Source organism: Anthonomus grandis, chromosome 8 (assembly GCF_022605725.1).
Source record: "Anthonomus grandis grandis chromosome 8, icAntGran1.3, whole genome shotgun sequence".
NCBI lineage: Eukaryota > Metazoa > Arthropoda > Insecta > Coleoptera > Curculionidae > Anthonomus > Anthonomus grandis.
The window spans coordinates 28,912,941-28,933,828 of record NC_065553.1 but is presented as its reverse complement, the minus strand read 5'-3'; the positions used below and the strand labels follow the sequence as shown (position 1 = coordinate 28,933,828).

The window sequence follows — 20,888 nt, the reverse complement described above, 5'->3', positions numbered from 1 at the left end:
ACTCGCAACTTGCCAAACAGTAGATACTTTTTAATTCTCTGCAGAAAATTTAGAAGTAACGAAAACGTGTTTAAAAGAACTAGAAGAAGGAACCAATTTATAGTAAGCGAGGATGTTGAAATTTCTATTTTGGCATATTTTGAAGCTCATATGGAAAACTCAACTAGAGATTTAGCAAGAGCTTACGGTGTGAGCTTAGTAACAATTTGGTGGGTCTTAAAGAGACAAATTTGTGCCATATAAGTATCGACCAGTACAAACATTGTTGCCTGGCGATAACAAAAGAAGACTTGCTTTTTGTAACTGGTTACGTAATGCATATGAAGCTAATGATAATATTTTAAACCGTATAATTTGGAGCGACGAAGCTAATTTTTCAAACAAAGGTATGTTAAACCGTAAAAATGTACACTATTGGTTCCAAGAAAATATTTTGCTTACTGATCTCAGACATCCTCAAATTCAATTTAGTATAAACGTTTGGTGCGGCTTAATAGGAAGCCAAGTAATAGGACCTGTGATTTATGATGGCATTTTGACTGGAAGGAGATGTGTTGAGTTGATCTCATATTATCTGGAGCGCTGAAAGATTATTTGGATAATGTTAACTTGGAGAGACGGCAACAAATCTATTATCAACAGGATGGAGCACCTCCCCATCAACTAAATGATGTAGGAATATTACTTAATAGAGTGTTTGACGATAAATGGATTACGACACGTGGCCCGATTCATTGGCCCCCTAGGTCACCAGACCTAACCCCTCTAGATTGTTATTTTTGGGGTTACATAAAAAATATAAAAATAAAGTGTATAAAAAAAAACAGAACCGTTGATGAACTTCAAACACATATTAGGCAAATAATTGGATCAATAGATAGAAGATCAATCTTAAAAGCTACAAGAAGTGTGCTCAGAAATGTATTGAACAATTTTATTGTAAAGTACACATTTATTGTAAATTAGTAGTTTTACTTGATGTTATTTATTTCAAAGCCAACTTGCCTAAATTTTACGAAATTATTAATATCGCTATACCTTTGTTATTTTTAGGTTTAGGCTATTAGTGTAAAGAAACTTTTTTATTAAGAAAATTATTATCTTTTGATTTATGTAAAAATATACAGGGGATTCCATTTAATAAAAGTACATTTTTCACATTTTCTCGAAAACGCGAAGTTCAATTTTTTTTCTGTTTTCACCATTTTAATCAACAGAAAAAATCCTACTAGTTTGCTAATTTAACCGACCCTGTATCTTAAATATTAACAAAGATACCAATAGTGCCGACTTAATCGGAGGCACCCTGTATGGTGGCTCTTTACGTTCAAGTACCAAAAACGCAATTCAAAAAATTCAAAATTCCTGTATGACGATGATGTGTTATATGGTGGCTCTTTACGTGCAAGTACCAAAAACGCAATTCAAAAAATTCAAAATTCCTGTATGCGATTGGCCTATATAACGCCATATCTTAATGACAAAAATTTATTAAATATGACAAACAGACGAAAGCATCATATATGTTTAACTTTATCGGATTATAAAGGAAGGCCAACCGGCTAACTTACTAACTAACGAGATGAATTTTTGGATTTTGAGCATGAACACATGACGCGAAACAATGGTATTTTTGTTGTGCCACGCCATAGAACCGCATCATTTCAGCGCTCTTTTAAATTTGCGGGGGTTAAAATGTGGAATAGTATTCCATCCAGCATTAAACAAGCATCTCTAAACATATTTTCTAAAAAAATGTAATCACAGTTGCTAGTTGAGCAAAGAATAGGTTAATTAACATCAGATACAAATAAAAAAAAACATTATTAATTGTCATTAGTTGAAAATTGTCTTTACCCCTTGTGGACATCGACATCGACATTTTGCATTTTTGCTTTTTTTTTAGGGTCTTAAATATTGAGCGTAATAACATATATAACCCTCCTTGGTTCTTTTATCCGCTGCCGCATCTGCCGCTCTCCCGTTCTGGGTTAATTTTCTATATTAGTATTATTATTATTGTTTGTTTCTTTTTGATTTATTTGATATAAATTAATTATTTTTAAGGGTTATTTTGTCTGTACCAACAGATTAACGGTTTTTATAATCGAGAATTAATCCGTTTTGTCAACATTTTAATTAGATTTATAACTGTATTTCATAATTTTACATATGGGCAAATAAAGCATTTGAATTTGAAATTCGAGTTATATTTTTTGTAACCTAAAAAATTTAAAAAGGAAATTTGCTCCAAAGTTTTAATATTGATGAAAACCTGTTTTAATCGAGTGAAGTCCGTTCTCAAGTTGGACCCATCTTATAATTTGAATTTCCTGCGCTTAATCAAATTCAAATTTGGCGCCGGATTTGATCACGCTTTCTTTCAAATCTGGTTGGTTAAATGGGTTACCAATAGAGTATGGATTACGAATGTCAAAATTAGTTCGAATTATTGCACTGCACCTTTAATAGAGGGCCAAATTTTCTTCCCATTAACAAGACCCACATTTCTCTCTATTTGGGGTTTTGTGGCTGATCAGCTGGTGACCGTCACCGGCGTCAACACGTCAATGGAAAAAAAATAAAAACAAAGTAGGTATATTTGAACTGGAATAGACTTTGATAAAAATAAAATCTTGTTCATCTGTGTATTTATTTGACTGCTATATAAAGTTAATTATAGAATTAAGAATATGTCAAATTGAGTGTTTAATGCAAAACTGACTTATATTTGAATAATGTCCGGAACAGTTTTGGTCGGTAAGTAGGTACTATCTAAAAGATAGAAATGGAAATATTCCTTATTACTAACCCATTCAGGTCATACAAACACAAGGAACGTCAAATTGTGTTTAAAGCACCCTTAGAAAACATCGAATCAAAAAATAAAAATTAAATGTAACAGTTTTACAATTAAAAAATCAATATTGCAGTAATATATGCCTATAACATAAATATATAAATAATGTCATGTAAACAGATTATGCAAAAAGCTATAACATAATAGACTAATCACAAAAATTAAAAGTATACATGCATTTATTCAAGAAAAAAAACATTAACAGCATTCCTAATTTTCTCATTGCTGTTGATAGCTTATATGTCCCTAGGAAGACTACATACTACTTTAATTACATTATAGTAGGCCCTTTTTGAAAAACGGAAGTATTATGCCTTCCGATCCAAACCTCATTTCTATTTCTAATGATCATGTTTAAATTTACATTAAAGTCACTATTTGTATTTAAAATGTTGCATATCTTTTTGATAAACATAACCAAATTTAAAAAGTAGGCAGCACAGAAACAAGGCAGACACAGTAAGCAAACACAACTTGCTTAAAGTTGCATTCCCAACTTGGGCAAAGTTTGCTTTCTTTGTAAACAAAAAAAGTGTTCTGCAAAATGTTTTTGGTGGAAAATTTAGCATTGCATGGATAATTTGCTTAGATGAAACCCAAAATATCCTATAACTAATCATGCTCTGTATATGGGCAAAACAATAAACTTTAAAAGATGTTCACTATCTTACTCTCCCAGATGGAGAAATGAAGCAATTATTTAATTTTGTATACAATGAATCATTGAACCAGTTTTTTCCAGATTAAATTTTAGGCTATTGTTGCTAGTGAGCCATGATCAATCTGTGGTCCTCACTGATCCTGATAGAAGTATACATGTAGCTAAAAGAAGAGAGGGACTATGATTGATCCTTGAGGGATTCCCTGAGTTATACTCCTTCTGTCTGAAGCATATTTAGATGCTCCTTTATAAATCCTTACAAAAAATTATCTTTCTGATAGAAATGATGCACAAAGAGTGGAGACATTTCCTCCTGTAAGTTTCCAACCTTTTGAGTAGCAATTGGTGATCCATTGTATTGAAGGCTTTTGCAAGATCAAAACCTGCTGTTTTGTTACCCCTATTTATAATATTGCATATAAATTTTAATGATTTAAATATAGCTGGTTCTGTTGAGAATTTTGGCATGTATCCAAATTGATTTTCATTCACTAGGTCATAATGTTGAATATAGCTTTTAGCAATAATCTTACATATATGGATCTCTGAAAAACCTTTGATACAGAGCATAGTAAGGCTGCTGATCTAGTTGTCTGCTGGTATTTTAGGACCTTGCTTATCGATTGGTATTATTTTTGCTAATTTTAGTTTACTAGGAAAAAATAATAATTTTAGCAATAATATGGCATATGTACTGAGCGGATCTTTTTAGAATGTAAGTTGTGACCTTATCCATTCTAGAAGAAACTTATTTGGTAAACTCATCATTATTTCAAAAACTTGTACTATTAGGTACCTATATTTGTGATTTGTGTTAAAAACAAGGCCACTTTTTTGGATCTTCTAGAATATGGCTTTTTCCATTATCTAAACATTTTAAACAATGAGATTCACTAAAATCCCTTTTTTATTTATTTTGTTTCCTGGTTTAAGATGTTTTACAACATTTTTGACTTATTAATTGCAGAGGAAATTTTATATCCATTTACACCCTGCTAATAACTGGAAAGGTGCTTCTTTTGTATTCCCTTTGTTCATTTTTGTAATGCCTAAGTTCAGTGGGATTTTTGGAGAATTGATAGTTTATGTATACCTAGATCTACAGGGTGTCCCAAAAGTCAATGATAAGCCGATAAAGGGCAATAGACCAGGGATTCAAAAAAAATACTAAAAAAAATCTATCTTGAGCACTTTTAAAATTATAGGCATTCATAGAAAAACCGAAAAAAATTGACAGCCCCTGTTGACCATTTTAGTACTGTGGCTACAAATTTTCGAATTTCTTAACAATTTTTTTTAATGTAACCCTAAATAGCCTTCCGATAAATTACAAAACTAAATTCAAATACTGTTTACATTTTTAAGAAATTATCAGATTTTTGCGCAACTTGTGTTGAAAATTGTCTCTTTTGACCATCATTTCCGAAATTTAACTAACTGTCCTGGAAAAGAAAATTACTTGACTGCTTGGCAAGTGATTTCAAAAGTTGGCGTATCTAATCTAGATTTCAAAATGGTAAGATACTTGCTAGATTATTGCTTCACTAGGTCTGTATTTTTATTTTTATTAGTACATAGTCAAATGTACACCGATAGCTTATATGTCCGATATTTTTGTTGAATTCCTGAGCACCTGGTCTATTGCCCTTTTTCGGCTTATCGTTGACTTTTGGGACACCCTGATTGTACTTGAATAATTTCTTATTTCAAGATTAATCCATGTTTTTTTCCTACCCATCCTACATGTATCCAAAGGAAATTGGAAAGTAATATTGAAAAATCATAAAAAGTATCATATTTATCATTTAAATATGCTTGAAATACACTCTACCAGTCCTCATGCATGAAAATGCTAAGGAACCAGTTAGTATTTGCTTGATTCAGGTATTAGCAAATTTAGATTTGGCTGAAGACCTTGTTATCCCTGTTATATGTGGACAGAAACTATATCTGAAAAAAAATCAAATCCTATGAATTAATATCATTTAGCTCAAAATGAACATTAAAATCTGCTACAACAATGAGAAATTTATTTGGCTTAACCAAGATATGTAGTACCCTGCTTCCTTCTACCCAACTCAACTCTGCTTAGTTTTGACATAAGCAAATCAAATTTCTAGTGAGGGGTCCTGTATAAGCACATACAAGTAAATGATGTGACTGTTTTTAGTAACTGTAATTTCAATGTGAATATTCTGGCATTATCTCGAACAATCACTGTGCCTCCTTTTCGTAATATTAATCTTGAAAAATGATTCACTAGTTAATAATTGTGTAGATTAACAATAACAATATTATCATTGTGAGTAAACCAATATTTGCCCAAACAATTAATGGGGTTTCTTTGGGTAATATGACACAAAATTCATTGAGCGCAATTTTAAACCCCATATGAAAGTGAAACAAGGCCCTAAAACCTTTGAATTTAACAGTCTCCTTATTAACAACAAGTTCTAGGGTAAGACTGTAGTTCTCTAGCAGCTCTTCACACATTTGTCTTACTTTTCAGGTGGTGGAACCGGGTTTGTCGGCAAACATCTCACAAACAGTCTGAAAAACAAAAAATATGGGGTTAAGATTGTGTCAAGAATGCCTGGGCCTCACAACATGTCTTGGAACGAACTTAATGCCAAAGGACTACCTAAAGACACTACTGCTGTTGTCAATTTAGCTGGTAATAAATTTATTTGTTGATAACATTTGAAAAATGATGCATAACCTACTAAAACCTAAAGTGGAATGGGGTCATAGAACATAGAAGTTCAAAGTGTAAACTGGATTGCAAAAAGTATATTTTACTATATACTGTTATACTGTTTATACTGATTTTTTTTTGTATTCTACAAAGCAATATTGTCTTAATAATAATCATATTAATTTATACTAGGGTGACCATATCATACAGTGTTGCATATCATACAATGCGCAGTGCAACGTGCAATTGTGTGAACTACTGTGATATTAGAATATTAAGTGAATGGCATCAAAACTAAAAAATTTCTGACTTTAACTTTTAGTACTGAGCAAAAGTAGAGAAACATTTATGAAGTCCCTAGTATATATTGTATACAGGGTATCCGAAAAGTCAACGATAATACTGAAGGGGCTGATGGAGCAACTCATAAGCACCCAGAAAAACATAAAATGACCTTAGTAAAAAATCGATGGTTTTCGAGATATTGGCACTTTAGTGAAAGTCACCAAACTCCTACTCTTGGATCGGATTTTCGATTGTCACGCCTTAAAAATAAATATGTTTTAGAATCTCTTTTAAGCTATGCAACACTGAATAGCCATTTTACTGATCAAAGACAAACATTAAACTAAACGGCCAAAAAATTTAATAAGAAATCTATTCTAAAATAAAGTATTACTTATTTTTATTTTTTAAACTTTGAATTTGACCGCTCATACTGGACCAAAAAAATTGTACGGCAATCTGGCTAAAGAAAACAAATAAAGGTCATACCCTAGGTAAGTCTTAACAAGGAACCCAACGGTGACCTTGGATTTGACGTTGAACCTCATTTTCAAGGTCATTTGAAGGTCATTTTCTTTTACCACTGAACTCGCGAGATTTTTAAGAAGTCATTATTTCACCTCTCGGGATTACTTCAACCTCATACCTCAATACATACCCGGACGTAAAATTTTCTGCTCTTTCAAAATCCGGTGTCAAAAATAGGGGTTCCCATTTAAAAAAATCGCTTTGACCTTCAAATAACCTTGAAGGTCAAGCTCAAGGTCACCATCAGATGCACCGATTGATTCCCCAAAACTTTTGTATTTAATGATTTTTTCTAGCGCCCATATTTCCCAAGATTTTTGGGTGTGTCCATACTTTTGGGACACCCTGTATATATCGATGAATAGCTATTCTTTTTTTAATTCGCTTAAAACGAAAACACTTCTGTAAGAAATTTTTTTGCACACCCTGTAGATTCTGAGAAAAGGTATAGGCCCCTAATAAAACGGCCACCCTGTACATACAGTTCAAAGACACTTAAAAGACAAGGCAAGAAAACCTTTATTTCGATGAAGAATCGAGCAGCCCGACTTCAATTTGCATACAAATATTTCAATTGGTCGAAAACAAGATGGATTACAGTGCATTCAAAGAGATTTTTAGCTATAGGTAATAATATAGGTATGTTTTATTACCTATACATACCTATCCAATATGTACAAAGGTGTTGCTCGACCTGGCTCTTGTCTTGACCACATATTTTTTAAGGGAAAAACTAAAATTACAGAACAACAAAGTTTCAACCTTTGTATTAAATTATACATTCAATATTTGTACAAACCAGAAAATAAGACAACAGCCATAAATCTATCATTTTTTATTTCTTTTCCATTTTAGGACAAAACGTTATGGATTTCAAACAAAGATGGACAGCAGGCTTCAAACAAAACGTTTTTAACTCGAGAATAAATACCACAGCAGCATTAGCAAAGGCCATTAACAATTCCCTAGTTAAACCTAAAGCGTATGTCACTATGTCAGGTAAAACTCTGAAATATGCTACTCAACATTTGCGTTCTATTTACATTTTTATTAGGTGTAGGTGCTTATAAACCAGACCCAAAAAAGGAATACACCGAATGCAACAACTTGGAGCCATTTGATTTTTTTTCAAAATTAGTATTAGAGTGGGAAAAAGCGGCAAAATTAGACCCACCAGCAAAAAATGAATGCAGGTTGGTTACTATTAGAAGTGGTGTTGTTTTGGGTAAGCAGAAGTATCCAGTTCACTTCAATATATTACAGTGCAACCATTTGATATTAATTTTAGATCTGTTGTTTTGTGGGTAAATTGGTCAAATGCTGGCTGAAGAAAACTATTTGTTTCTTGCCAAAGTTTTGAATTATTTTCAATTAATTTTTAGGGCTCTGCTCTTTTTATTTAATAAAATAAGTTTAAGAAGGGGGAAAATCAAAAACGCGTACTAAAAAACTAGAATAGAAACTGAAACACTTTATTTATTTGTACCCTTCGTATTGTAATTTCCATATTTTTTTGTGTTGTTGAGAAATCTGTCTCTATCAGGTGCAGTCATTTGAAAGACTTTCTTTAAAATGTCCCCAAACCCAAAGCATGCTTTATTATCAGAAGATCAAACAAATATCATTGACAGGGCTGTAATTAAAATTAAATCCACGTAAATAATTTAATTAAAAATAAGTCTAAATAACTAAATCAAATTTAGAACACAAAAACAAAAAAAATGTAAAGGTTAAATCTGATAAAATACAAGTATGTAACTATTCAAATATAAAAACGTAGCATTGTGACTATTTTTAACTTAAACTTTATACCAGATAATACAGCAATACATTGATGTAAGTTGACCACCAAAATATTCCTCCACATTATAATATGCTTTGCTTACTAGAAGTTTCTTACATTTACATTGGAATTTTTTTAAGTCTTCAAAGTTTCACAAGTTAAGCGGTAAGCGATTGTACATTTTCTTTGCCTCATAAATAAATGACCTCTTTAATTGATTATTAGTGGGTATCGGTAGAAGAATATTTTGTGACTGTCAAGTAAGAAGTTCTCCTTGCACAATCAAATGCCTATAAAACTAAATAAATAAAATTATGACACTACCTTGTCATAATTTTATTTCTCAAAAAGATAGGCTTGCAGGAATCCTTGAATCCCATATTGTACATGATTCGAATTGCTATTTTCTGTAAAATAAAGAAAGTTTGAAATAGGTAACCACTGTCACTACTCCAAAAGGGAATGGGTCATATCTTAGGTTACTTTAAATCAGAGCAAAGTATTCCAATCTCATTGCACTCTGATCCAAATCCCCAGAAATAGCTTGTAAGGCAAAACAACCGGAAGATATTCTTCACGACAAGGCATTTGTCCTTTATTTTTGTCCATTATAATACCTACAAATTTTAAACCGCCTGGATTGTTTAACTTAGTCATATCAAGAACAACATCTGCAAGATTACATTTAAAAGTAAGAATCTTAGTTTTGTTATATTAAATGTTAGTAAATTGTTATCGAACCAAATATTTACTTTTTGCAAATCATTATTGAGAATATTCTGCAACACAAGACAATCGGAAGGATGCCACAAGATACATGATATCATCAATAGAGTGAAATGACCACTGATTTCTACTGAACAGATATCATTGACATATAAAAGGAACAATAGTGGTCTCAGGACTGTCCTCTATGGAACCCCACAATTGATATTCACGCTGAATAGCAAGCTGCATAGGAAACACTCTGAACTCTTTCAGAAAGGTATAATCTGAACCAATTCAATGACACATCTCTAACCATATATTTCAAGCTTCCGAGGTAGTATCTCATAACTCGCAGAATCATAAGCTTTGGTCAAGTCACAAGACACCGCTACAGAAGCCTCCCCCTATTTAAACCTATATTATTTATAATAAATACAGATCGTGTTTTCGTTCGTTACTTATAGGAAACCGCATAGAGGCGAAATTTTGCAACGTCGCGCGTGTACGAGTGCCTGCGACCACAGTATAAAGAACAAGACAGTAGGTTCACTCTCTTGCGGCCGTTTGAAGTAGGGACTTCTAAACAGTGCCGACTTTTTTTACGCGGTCGTAAATCATTATTGAGTTTCGGCGGCAATCCTTTACGATACAGGGGGTGTTTGAAACATTTTTAATAAGGAATATTTTCGTACATCGCGGCAGGCGGCGTGTAATATATGGAATTTTTTGAAATTAAAGGCACTTTGTATTATTGTTAAAATGAAATTGAAAGAATATTATTAAGTATCTCTTTTGAACAAATAACTGTAAGAAAAACACTTGGTAGATAGCTTTAAAATTAAGTTTATTAGAATGTACACAATCGAATCCTAGCTTTACGTTCCTTTCACGCTCTTTTCTCAACTGACAGAAAAAGTGAAACAGTGTGACCAGACCAGTGAAATATAAAAAGGCAGTTAAATAAAAAAAACTTATTAAATGCCTTTACTAATTAAATTAAACTAATTAAATTATTTGCTTTTAAAATAGATGAACCAACAAACTCACAAAATTGAAAAAAAATCTTATTAAATGCCTAAATATTTGCTTTTAAAATAGGGGATGAAAGAACAAACCACTAAAATTAAAATAAAACGAAAATAGGTGTTTTACAACCTAGAATTCATATAAATATGCAAAATAAATATAGTTTTACATTGGGGACTATAGTACACATCAATATTTTGAAACTTAAACCCTTAAAAATCACCCTTAATGACGAAAAAAATGCAGTTTTAAGTATGGTTAGACTGTATAAGTGGCTAAAATTTATATCTTTCAGATGATTGCAATGCAACTAATAATAAATCGGATAGCTTTCACTATTAAAAACCACCACTAATAACAGAATATTACCAAAAATTTTGCATTTTTTTAGATTAAAATCACGATTTAAAAAAAATATGTACTCTAAATCGCTGATACTTTTTGAACATATTTATTGGTACCTATATATAAGTCCATTGTAGAAGGCTACGCTTTAATTTTTGAAATAAATACATAATTTTTTATGAAAATTTTTTTAAAAACTGCAATTATTTTTGTTTTATTCCTAACTTTTTTAATTTTTATTCTAATGACTTACAATCAAGTTTATTTTTAAAGTTTTTGATAGTACATACTTGAAAAAACGTGCTAGATATTTGTCTAAAAAACGTGATTTTTTAAAATTATTTCAAGTTATTATTTTACGTCATTATATTTTGTTATCTAAAAAAAGGGGTTATGTTCACACAGTTGTATCTCGGCGCCTATAGCACCTAGATAAATCAAACAAAAGCCAATCTTTTATTTTCAAACCAACTTTTGTTTATTAGATTTTTTTGTAGGATCTTAATTTTCCGAGATATTTCAGAAATACTGAAGAAAAGCGTGTATTTTTTTCTGTGAACTCATCTATTTTTATTTTAAAAAATTGTATAGACTTTCCTCCATTTATATAACCTGTTATTATTGGCCATTACAGAGATTCCCATGATGTTAATTCTTATCTTGAACACAGTGTTTTGTGTTATTTCAGCCTGTACCAACAAAAGAATTGTGATTAGCTCTGAGTTGAGACCTCGTATGCTTAGAACATTGAAAGGCCTTTCAATGTTCTAAGCTCGTATTGTTTTTACTATTCACTGTATTGAGTCGTATAGTCTTTCCAATAAAAAAAGGCGGCCGACACTCTAAATATAGAAGAGTTATGGTGTCATAATAAAATATATGACACCATATATTTAATATTTCATAGCTCGAGTTTTAAGAAGCAATGAAAAAAATATTTATTTTTATCCAACAGTACTCTATTATTTAATCATAAACTAAATAATATGCATTAATCACAGCAGTAAATTATGTAATTTTTAAAGTCGAAAATTTCTGCACACCGCTATTATAGTTCTAATATTGAAGACGCCCCTGTATACTAACCACCAAAAGTTTTATGCGATAAGAAAGCCTGTACGCGGACACGAATAAACATCGACGGGCCGAATGAGACCTAAATTCGCCACCGGGCAGCAAAAAAGAGTAGCATCAGAAAGCGAGTGAGAAAGGCAACATTTTGGGCGGCGCTTAGAGTGATCCTTCTATTCTAGTTTATGTTCGGTGCTGCGACAGAGCACCGCCCCGGCCGGCCCGAGGACGGGATTAGTAAAGATCTGACTTTCGTGGGAGCTGCGTCGTTTGGCGACAAAATGTCCCAAAATATTACGCGAAAATCCAGGCATTTTTAAAATATTTATTCTAATGCGGGTTTTACAGACATGACAATGTGTAAAACCCGCATAGAATTGTAATCTTAAAATGTTTAATATGCTGTGTTTTGCATAATGAAAATTAAAGCGTTATTCTAATAAAAAATAAAATATCAACTCTGATAAAAATATAATAAAAAATCAGAAGTAAAACTCTAATAAACAAATTTAACAACATATCATTTTTTAAATAAAAGGCTCAAATAAATCGCCTTCTTTCGCTAAACAAAAACTTAACCTATCGTAAAAGCTATTTCGCACTTCCAAAAGAGTTTCAGGTAAAATGGAATTGGCACCTTCGACAATTTTATTTCGCAACTCCTCTAAATTTATTGGCCTACTAAATTCATGCTTGTAAATGGTCTGCTTAAGGTAACCCCACAGATAAAAGTCATTTGGAGACAAATCTGGAGATCTAGGAGGCCATGTAATATCGCCAGTCCCACTAATAAGGCGGTTAGGAAAAGTATTTGTTAAAAATTCTCTTACCCTAGCCGCGTTATAGCAGGACAGCCATCTTGCTGAAAATGAACTGATCCCAGGTCTACATCAGGTAGGATTTGAATGGCAGGAAGAACTTGGTTTTGCAACTCAAGGTACTTTTGGGCGTTTAAAGTGCCATCAATAAAAAATGGCCCTATAACATTGTCGCCCAAAATACTTGCCCAAACATTCAATTTCTGAGCATACTGGGTACGAAACTGAAAACTTCTGTGCTCGTTTTCCTGACACCAATAACGAACAATGGAAGGATTGTGTTTGCCATGTAATGGAAAAGAAGATTCATCAGAAAACAAAATATTTAAAAAAAAAATTCGTTTTCATTTGCCTTTTCCATCTTGGTTTCACAAAATTCCATTCTTCGCCACTGGTCTTCAGAAAATATTTCCTGAGTTTTTGAGTACTTGAAACATTTGTACCCACATTTTTTCCAGATACGAGCAACAGTTTTATTGCTCATTCCCAGTTCCTCTCCAACACTTCTAGTGGACCGTGTCGAATCAAGTTCTAGGGTACTGCAAACCATTTCTTCCCGCCTTTCTATATCCTGGACCACTTCAACAGGTGGTTCTTGACGTTTTGTGAGCTCTTCGGATCTTGAACTCTTTCGGAAGGGGTATAAACAGCCATAGTGAAAAAACACTCGAATCACGAAAATAACGCTCAAAAATTATTAATGCAACGTGCAGTAACACAGCAAATTTTAGGTTAGAGTCCAGTATCACTCCAAGGTACTTGTATTCATCAACAGAAATAATTTCAAGTTGGCATTGACACTGAGCAATATCTTGGCATTCATACTGATGAACTTTTAACTTTGTGAATTGGGATGAATTAGTCTTACCAACTGAAAAGTTTAGGGAAACTGAGTTTCTGGCATTGAGTGTTAAACAATGCTGATCAAACCAGGCTTTTATATGTTTAAGTGCAGTTTCAGCTTTAATTTTTGCTTCAAGCCAAGTCTTGCCTGTTACAATCAATACAATCAGTGCTGTGTCATCAGCAAAACATACTAACTGTCTCTGCTCCTCCTTAATTATCCCAAATAACCCATTTACATAAATTGTAAATAGTACAGGGCCAAGCACCGTCCCCTGTGGCACACCATATTCGACCGACTTGTATGTGCTCATTGACTTGTTGATTTTAACTCTTTGAGTTCTATTTTCTAGGTAAGACTGAAAAAGTTTCAGTACCATTCCACGTACACCAATTTTCCCTAATTTGTCAAGAAGAATATGGTATGTCACAGTGTCAAACGCTTTCCCTAGATCAAGAAAAGCTCCAATACATTTACTCCCCTGAACAAAATTTTGGTTTATATAATTTGTTAAACAGGCAACAGAAGTTCTGTTTAAACCCAAATTGTTGCTCTGATATTATTTTATTTACATTTAGATATTCATTCAGCCTAAGTTTAATGCACTTTTCTATCACTTTTGAGAGGTTGCTAGTTAGTACTATAGGTCGATAGTTATTTAAGGCTCTTTGGTTCCTGACTTATGTATAGTAGTAATAATGCCATGTTTAAAAATTTGTGGAAAATAATCACATTTTAATATTAAATTTATTAAATGTAAAAATGGCTCGATGATATAGATGTGATAATTTTTTATGATTTTAACAGATATACCATCTTTACCCGGAGCTGCCCTATTTTTTAGCGATTTTATCTGAAGTATAAGTTCATTTTTGTTGATAGGTTTTAGGTACATAGATTTTTCCATAATGTTTTTGTCTGTTTTAAATTTAATTTGTTTTGTATTATTTATTTCTTTTATACCTCTCTATCATTATCTATAGTTCTGCCCTCGTTATCAATCACCTTGTAGCTGTGCTGAAGGTTTTTTCCTTTTCATTTATTGCCTCTTTTATAATTTTCCATGTTTGTCTAACGTTTTGTCTTTGTCGAAACAGTGGGCTGCCAAGGCAGTTGTGCATATAGGTCTCCTGATGGACCTGTCATGCCCCACCGGGGGTTACCAGAGCCCAAAGGCCTTAGAGAAACCGATAAGGCTCTCTGGTCTGAAGGACTTAAAGTAACTCGGTACACTGAAAGTGTTACCCAAGTATTTGAACCTGGCGCGCGTGTGTGCTGGGCACTCCCCGACTACATGGTCAACGGTTTCATCCTCCTCACAGCACCATCGGCATTCCGGGTTGTCCGCAATACCGATAGTATGGAGATGGCTTCTTAAGTGCCAGTGACCGGTTAAAAGACCTGTCACTAGCCGAATTTCGCATCTTTTTAGGCGTAGTAGATTTTTGGTGAGACAGGCAAAGGGTCCACCTATGTGCGCTTTGGCCTGTCTCATACCAGAGGACTCAGTCCATCTTCGGTGGGTCCACCTGTCCAACAGACCCTTCATTGACGCGACCGTAACGCATTTGGCGATACCAACTATGGGTTCCCGCCCCATCGGCACAGTCGCGGATCCCAGTCTGGCAAGAGAGTCCGCTTCCTCATTACCTGCATGGCCAGGTATCCAGACGAGCTGAACTCTGCAGCCAACCTGCACCAGTTTTTTCAGGACTTTTATGCACTCTAGTACAAGCTTGGAGCTTACCTTTGCGGCCGTGATAGCCTTAATGGCAGCTCTGCTGTCCGAGCATATTGATACGACTGTATTGCGGTGTCCGCAGCTTAGGATTTTCGGTCCGCATTTTAATACAGCGAATACTTCGGCCTGGAAGACAGTGGCGTGCTCCCCCAGCGAGTATGCCCTTCGGTATGTGGGATCCCACCACAAAGCCCTGATCTAGCTCTGTTATTCATTCTGGAGCAATCTGTGTACCAGATGGTCTATTTATTTAGCAATGCAGGTCTGTTGGAATGCTGCCACTCCTCTCTACCTGCAATGTGCGTCGCGAATCCTTCGCAGTCCATAGTCACTGAAGCCATGCAGTCACTGCCCATCAGAAGGAGAGGACATACCTGTATGGCCCGTAACCAATGTTTTGTCTTGATAATTCAATTATCCCAGAATAATAATTATTTCTTCTTAGTTTTATTAGGTTACTAAGCCTTCCTTTGTATTTTGAATTGTGCTTATTTTCTTTAGTTTATCGCGTTGCCTAATAGAAGTCAAAAGTCCCTGTGTTATCCATGGTTTTAATGTTCTTTCTTTACTCTTAATATAAGGTTGTTGGCCATTTTGTTTGTGCTCGAGTAGGTTTATTTACGAAGCCACCGTAATATAGAAAGCCAGAACCCTCGAGTCGTGACGTCACGTCGAACGTCTGAGTATCCCGTGTCGTTCGTATGTTATAGCCGTATTTATTCAATACTACCGCTGTTAAAATCATAATATTATCAGTGTGTATCGTTTAAATGATAATATTGTTTAATAAAATTAATAGTGTGTTAGTAGAAAGAAGTACAAATAATAAAAACATATTCTTTATTAAAACAAAAATGATATAAAAATCAACAAATTTTTTCATGAGTTATAAGTATAAGGCAAATAAGGCCTATATAATACAATAGTTTTTAATAACTACCGAAACATATATATATATATATATTTATAAATATTAATTAAAACAAATACAAAACTCTTAAAAAAATTATAAATATAGCCACTGTAAGATGGTTTAAAACGAAATTTAATAAAATACTAAATAATTATTTAATAAAATTGATAGATAGTTGGTAGTAGTACAAAAGAAACAAAATAATATTTTTTATTAAAACAAAACAACATAAAAAAAATCTAAAATACTTCAACAAGCTATAAATATAAGACAAATATAATCCATACAAGTTTTTAATAGCTACCAAAGTATATTATATCTATGCGCATATATAGAATAGAATAAAATGAAACATAAATACAAAACTCTTAGGAAAATAATAAATATAATATAATGTAATATTGTTTAAAACAATTTTAATAAAATACTAAATAATTGTTTAAAATTTATAGTGTGCTGGTAGTAGTACAAAATACATAAAATTATATTTTTTTATTAAAACAAAAATATCATAAAAAAACATTTCATTCTTTAACAAGGTATAAATATAAGGCAAATAACCCATACAAGCTTTTAATACCTCCCGAAATATATATATTTATAATAAATTAAAACATAAATACAAAACTCTTAAAAAAAATAAATATAATTATAATGAAATAATAACTATAATAATAATAATTGATTGAATATAATAATAAGTTGATTTAACACAAATTTAATAAAGCACCAACAGAAATAAAACTCAGAACAGAATAAAAAATTTAATAAATTAATTTTATGAACTGGAAAGTTTTTTATATTTTCTGGTCTTTGGTTTTGGTTTTTGGTTTTCATCTTTTGATTTGGACACATTTTGTTTTTCTTTTCTCTCTATATTTTTTTTTAGTTTGGCGGCATGGATTGTATTATTTTGAACTTTTCGGTAATTATTTAATAAAATGTTTGAAAACTTAAATACCGCATTTTTTACAAGATCTGACATAAGAATTCCATAGTCACATGTTATTTCAGGATTGATATCTGAATTGTCGAAAATAATTCCAACAGCAAGCTTCGTGAGGACGGCTCTCTGAGATGAGCATTTTAAATAATTTTCTTCATATCTATCCGATATTAGAGATTTAAAGACGTTAAAAGTTATTATTAATACTTCCTAATGCCTTCCTACCGAGCGCATACCTAACCTTATGCCGGGCCGGGCGGCATATTTATATCTATCACACGCTATCGCTCATCCCGAGAGCCGAACTTAGTTTCTTATCTATCACATGTTATGCCAAACGCGCCTTCATAACTATCACCTGTAATCGCTAAATAAACTGTATTTTAATTTCCTAGCGAAAACAAGACAAGCGCTCTCCACTACGTGACTTCAACTCGACGTTCAGTCCAATCACAGGTATGAATATAATATATCACAGTGTCTCTCTCGATGGCATCGTATGTGCACAATATTTATTAATGATTGATAATTCAATCTATCGTTAGCTTTGTGTTCTTGCCGATAGGGGTCAGTATAGGACAACAATTAAAAAAAATGTGTTTATGCAGGATTTCTTCGAGGAAAATAGTAAACAAGGAAAATAAAAACTGTTGTGGTCTTACTGCCAGTACTGCCAATTTATGAAAGGCAGAACAGCACGTTTTATTTTTATTTTTGGGCCTGGTTTTTAAGTTAAAATCAAAAACAAAAAAATGGCGATGTTATGCCCTAGATATAGAAAAATGCTTTAAGATTTATTAATATCATATTTTTGAATTTTGCATTTAGGACGAGTAATCTTGCATGAAAGATTCTAATATAGGTAGACCGCAGCCTTGCCAGCAGCCAGGTGTTCTCACCTCCAGATCAAAAGAGGCACCTTTTTTATGAATATTATGAATGATGACATATTATTGGAAATTTGTTATTCCAAACTCGATTTTTGTATCCTATTATACAGGGTGTAAATAAATATAAGTGCGAAAAAAATCAGGGGGTGATTCTTGGGTAAATTAAAAAAAAAACAATTTTAGATGAACGCATATGTATGTCCTAAAAGTCCTAACTTTTGAGATACAGGATGGTAAATATTTAAGAACAACATATGTTTTTTTATAATATTTGTGAAACCCCTGTAGATATTATAGTATAATTTGGTATGCATTTTCTGTGCATCCACCCTGTATCTCAAAAGTTAGGACTTCTAGGACATACGTTCATGTAAAGTTTTTTTCTTAAAATTAACCCAAGATTCACACCCTGAATTTTTTCGTACATATTTATTTACACCCTGTATAGCACCACAGTATAAAAGTACACCTATAGTACTATATATCAAAATAATAACGACAATAATCTCTTCAAGTTTTATTTGACATGAATAGTACATGAAACTATCAAATGAAATAATAAAAAAGCAACAAAACTTTTTAAACATTTAGAAACATCTGAATACAAACAGCAAAATAACGGTAAAACTTATACAGGTTGTCTCAAAAAAAGTAAAAAAAACTTAAGGGGGTTATTCGTTGTTCAAATAAAGGGTAATTTGTTGTATAAACATTAGGGAGATATCGGATTAATAAAGGTTAGTTACTTTTAATTACGTTGACTTTTGACACAACATTTATACAACAAACTACCCTTTATTTTGAACAAAAAATTACCTCTTAATTTTTTCGCATTTTTTTTAATAACCTACATACTATTCGTATATTATACAAATATAAGAACCTGACATTATTTAGCTATTTTTCTCCTAGAGCTCGATTTTGCGTGACACAACTTTTAAGGCTATGAGGAGCTAGGTTTTCGTTATTGGTTGATTTGTTCGGTTTTCTTCCAGACTGAAATTGTCTTCTTCCTGTAAATTTGGTCTTTCTCCTTGCTACACTTGTGGGTTGGACAGAAATTTTAGTACCTTTTCTAGTTGTGTGTACCACTTTCCTATTTAAAGATGAACAGCAGGGTTTAAAGGCTGTGTGCAATCTACTCGAAAAGACGACGAACTGTTAATATTTTTTTTGTAGTTGCTTGTGACGCTCTGTGACCTCAGTTTTTTCAATATCTTGTTCCCCTGGGTGCCCAATATTAACAACAAAATCGTTACTGGGCTCTACATTCCGGCTTTCTTTTATGGGTGAAGGTACACTCTGTTCTACATCAGTTACATATTTTTTTAGTAGAAGGGGTTTAGGCAAATTAGAAGGGGGTTGGTTCCCAGTCGCTATTTTATAGATAATGTGTTTCTGTTGTTTCGAATGAACATTGCAGGCATTCGTAATATTATATTTTTTAATGACCGTCGATTGATGCATTTAATCGGAAAGACAACATTTTTGGCGATCGCATGTGCTAGTTAAAGAGGCGCGTTTGCAAAACATGTGATAGATAAGAACTGCGTTCGGGCATCGCTCGCTTTGCAATAGCGTGTGATAGATATAAATATGCGGCCGGAGGAAGTCAAGTCGTTCGGGCAATAGACGTTCGACGTGACGTAGCTGCTGGAGAGTGGGATGATGTTTCTGGCTTTCTATATTACGGTGGCTTCGTTTATTTATGGCACAGATATACCCAAATCCATTTAACACATTTATAGATCTGTCGTTATAAAGAACAATTAAATAATTGAGTTTTTAATATTTTATATGGAAAATCCAATAAAAGATTTCCCTAAAATAATGTTCAAAAAAATAAATCTTTGCATAATGCATTAATTCATATATACCTAAATCTTTTTCCAGGTAGAGATGGTGGAATGATAAAAAACCTATATCTGCCATTTTTCTTTGGACTGGGAGGCCCAGTTGGCGACGGATCCCAATACTTACCATGGATCCACATTCAAGACTTGGTGGATCTCATCATTTACGCCATTGAAAACGATAGAGTAGAAGGAGTATTAAACGGAGTAGCACCAACCCCTTGTACCAATAAACAGTTCTCAGATGTAAGTAAATGTTCTTATTGCTGCTGTTTAACTCAATAGTATTACCGATTTAGGCTTTTGCTAAGGCAATGAACAGACCTGCCCTGATCCCAGTACCAACTTTCGTGTTTAACTTGATGTTGGGTTCGGAAAGGGCAAAAATGATAACAGAAGGGCAAATTGTTATTCCGCGGAGGACCCAAGATGCCGGTTTTAAGTTTAATTATCCTACTGTACAGGCGGCGTGTGAAAATATAGTGAAGCAGAAGTAAAAATGGGATTTCTGAATATTCTATTGATTGAAAGTATTGGCGATATCGTTTGTGATACTATGATATTATATGATTGTTGTATTTTAAATTATTGTATAATAAATGGGTTTTATTGATTGTTCCAGTTTATTTTTGAGTAGGTCCTTCATTGAGGGAATTTTAGCTTGATAATGTTTTTTGAAGAGTCTGTTATGGTATTTTGGAGGAATACAACTAGGAAACAGAAAAAATTAGTATTTTTACTGGTAAACGCCATTAAAAATTCTCATGAAAATGTATAATTACATTAACAGACAAAATAATAGCTTTGTTCCCTCATCTAAGGAAAATATACAGTGTGTCCAAGATAAGAATGTCTATCATGGAGATGAAAAATTCCGTTTATCACAAATAATAGCACTAGAAAAACGTTAGGCGTATTTTC

At 32.9% G+C, this 20,888-nt stretch overlaps 1 protein-coding gene across 2 annotated transcripts; it reads left to right on the top strand.

Annotated features, from left to right (window-relative positions):
* The first annotated feature begins 2,495 nt into the window (after positions 1 to 2,495).
* Positions 2,496 to 20,581, top strand: LOC126739997 (epimerase family protein SDR39U1). 2 transcript variants are annotated; one of them, XM_050445845.1, is made up of 6 exons: positions 2,496 to 2,592; positions 6,031 to 6,195; positions 7,885 to 8,028; positions 8,084 to 8,254; positions 20,008 to 20,213; positions 20,267 to 20,581. In XM_050445845.1, exons 2-6 carry the CDS (start codon positions 6,111 to 6,113, stop codon positions 20,462 to 20,464), a joined length of 804 nt encoding a protein of 267 aa, XP_050301802.1. In that variant the 5' UTR covers positions 2,496 to 2,592; positions 6,031 to 6,110; the 3' UTR covers positions 20,465 to 20,581. The 2 variants fall into 2 exon arrangements, with proteins under 2 accessions (XP_050301802.1, XP_050301801.1); XM_050445844.1 differs by lacking the exon at positions 2,496 to 2,592 and adding an exon at positions 2,599 to 2,760.
* The last annotated feature ends 307 nt before the right edge of the window (positions 20,582 to 20,888 follow it).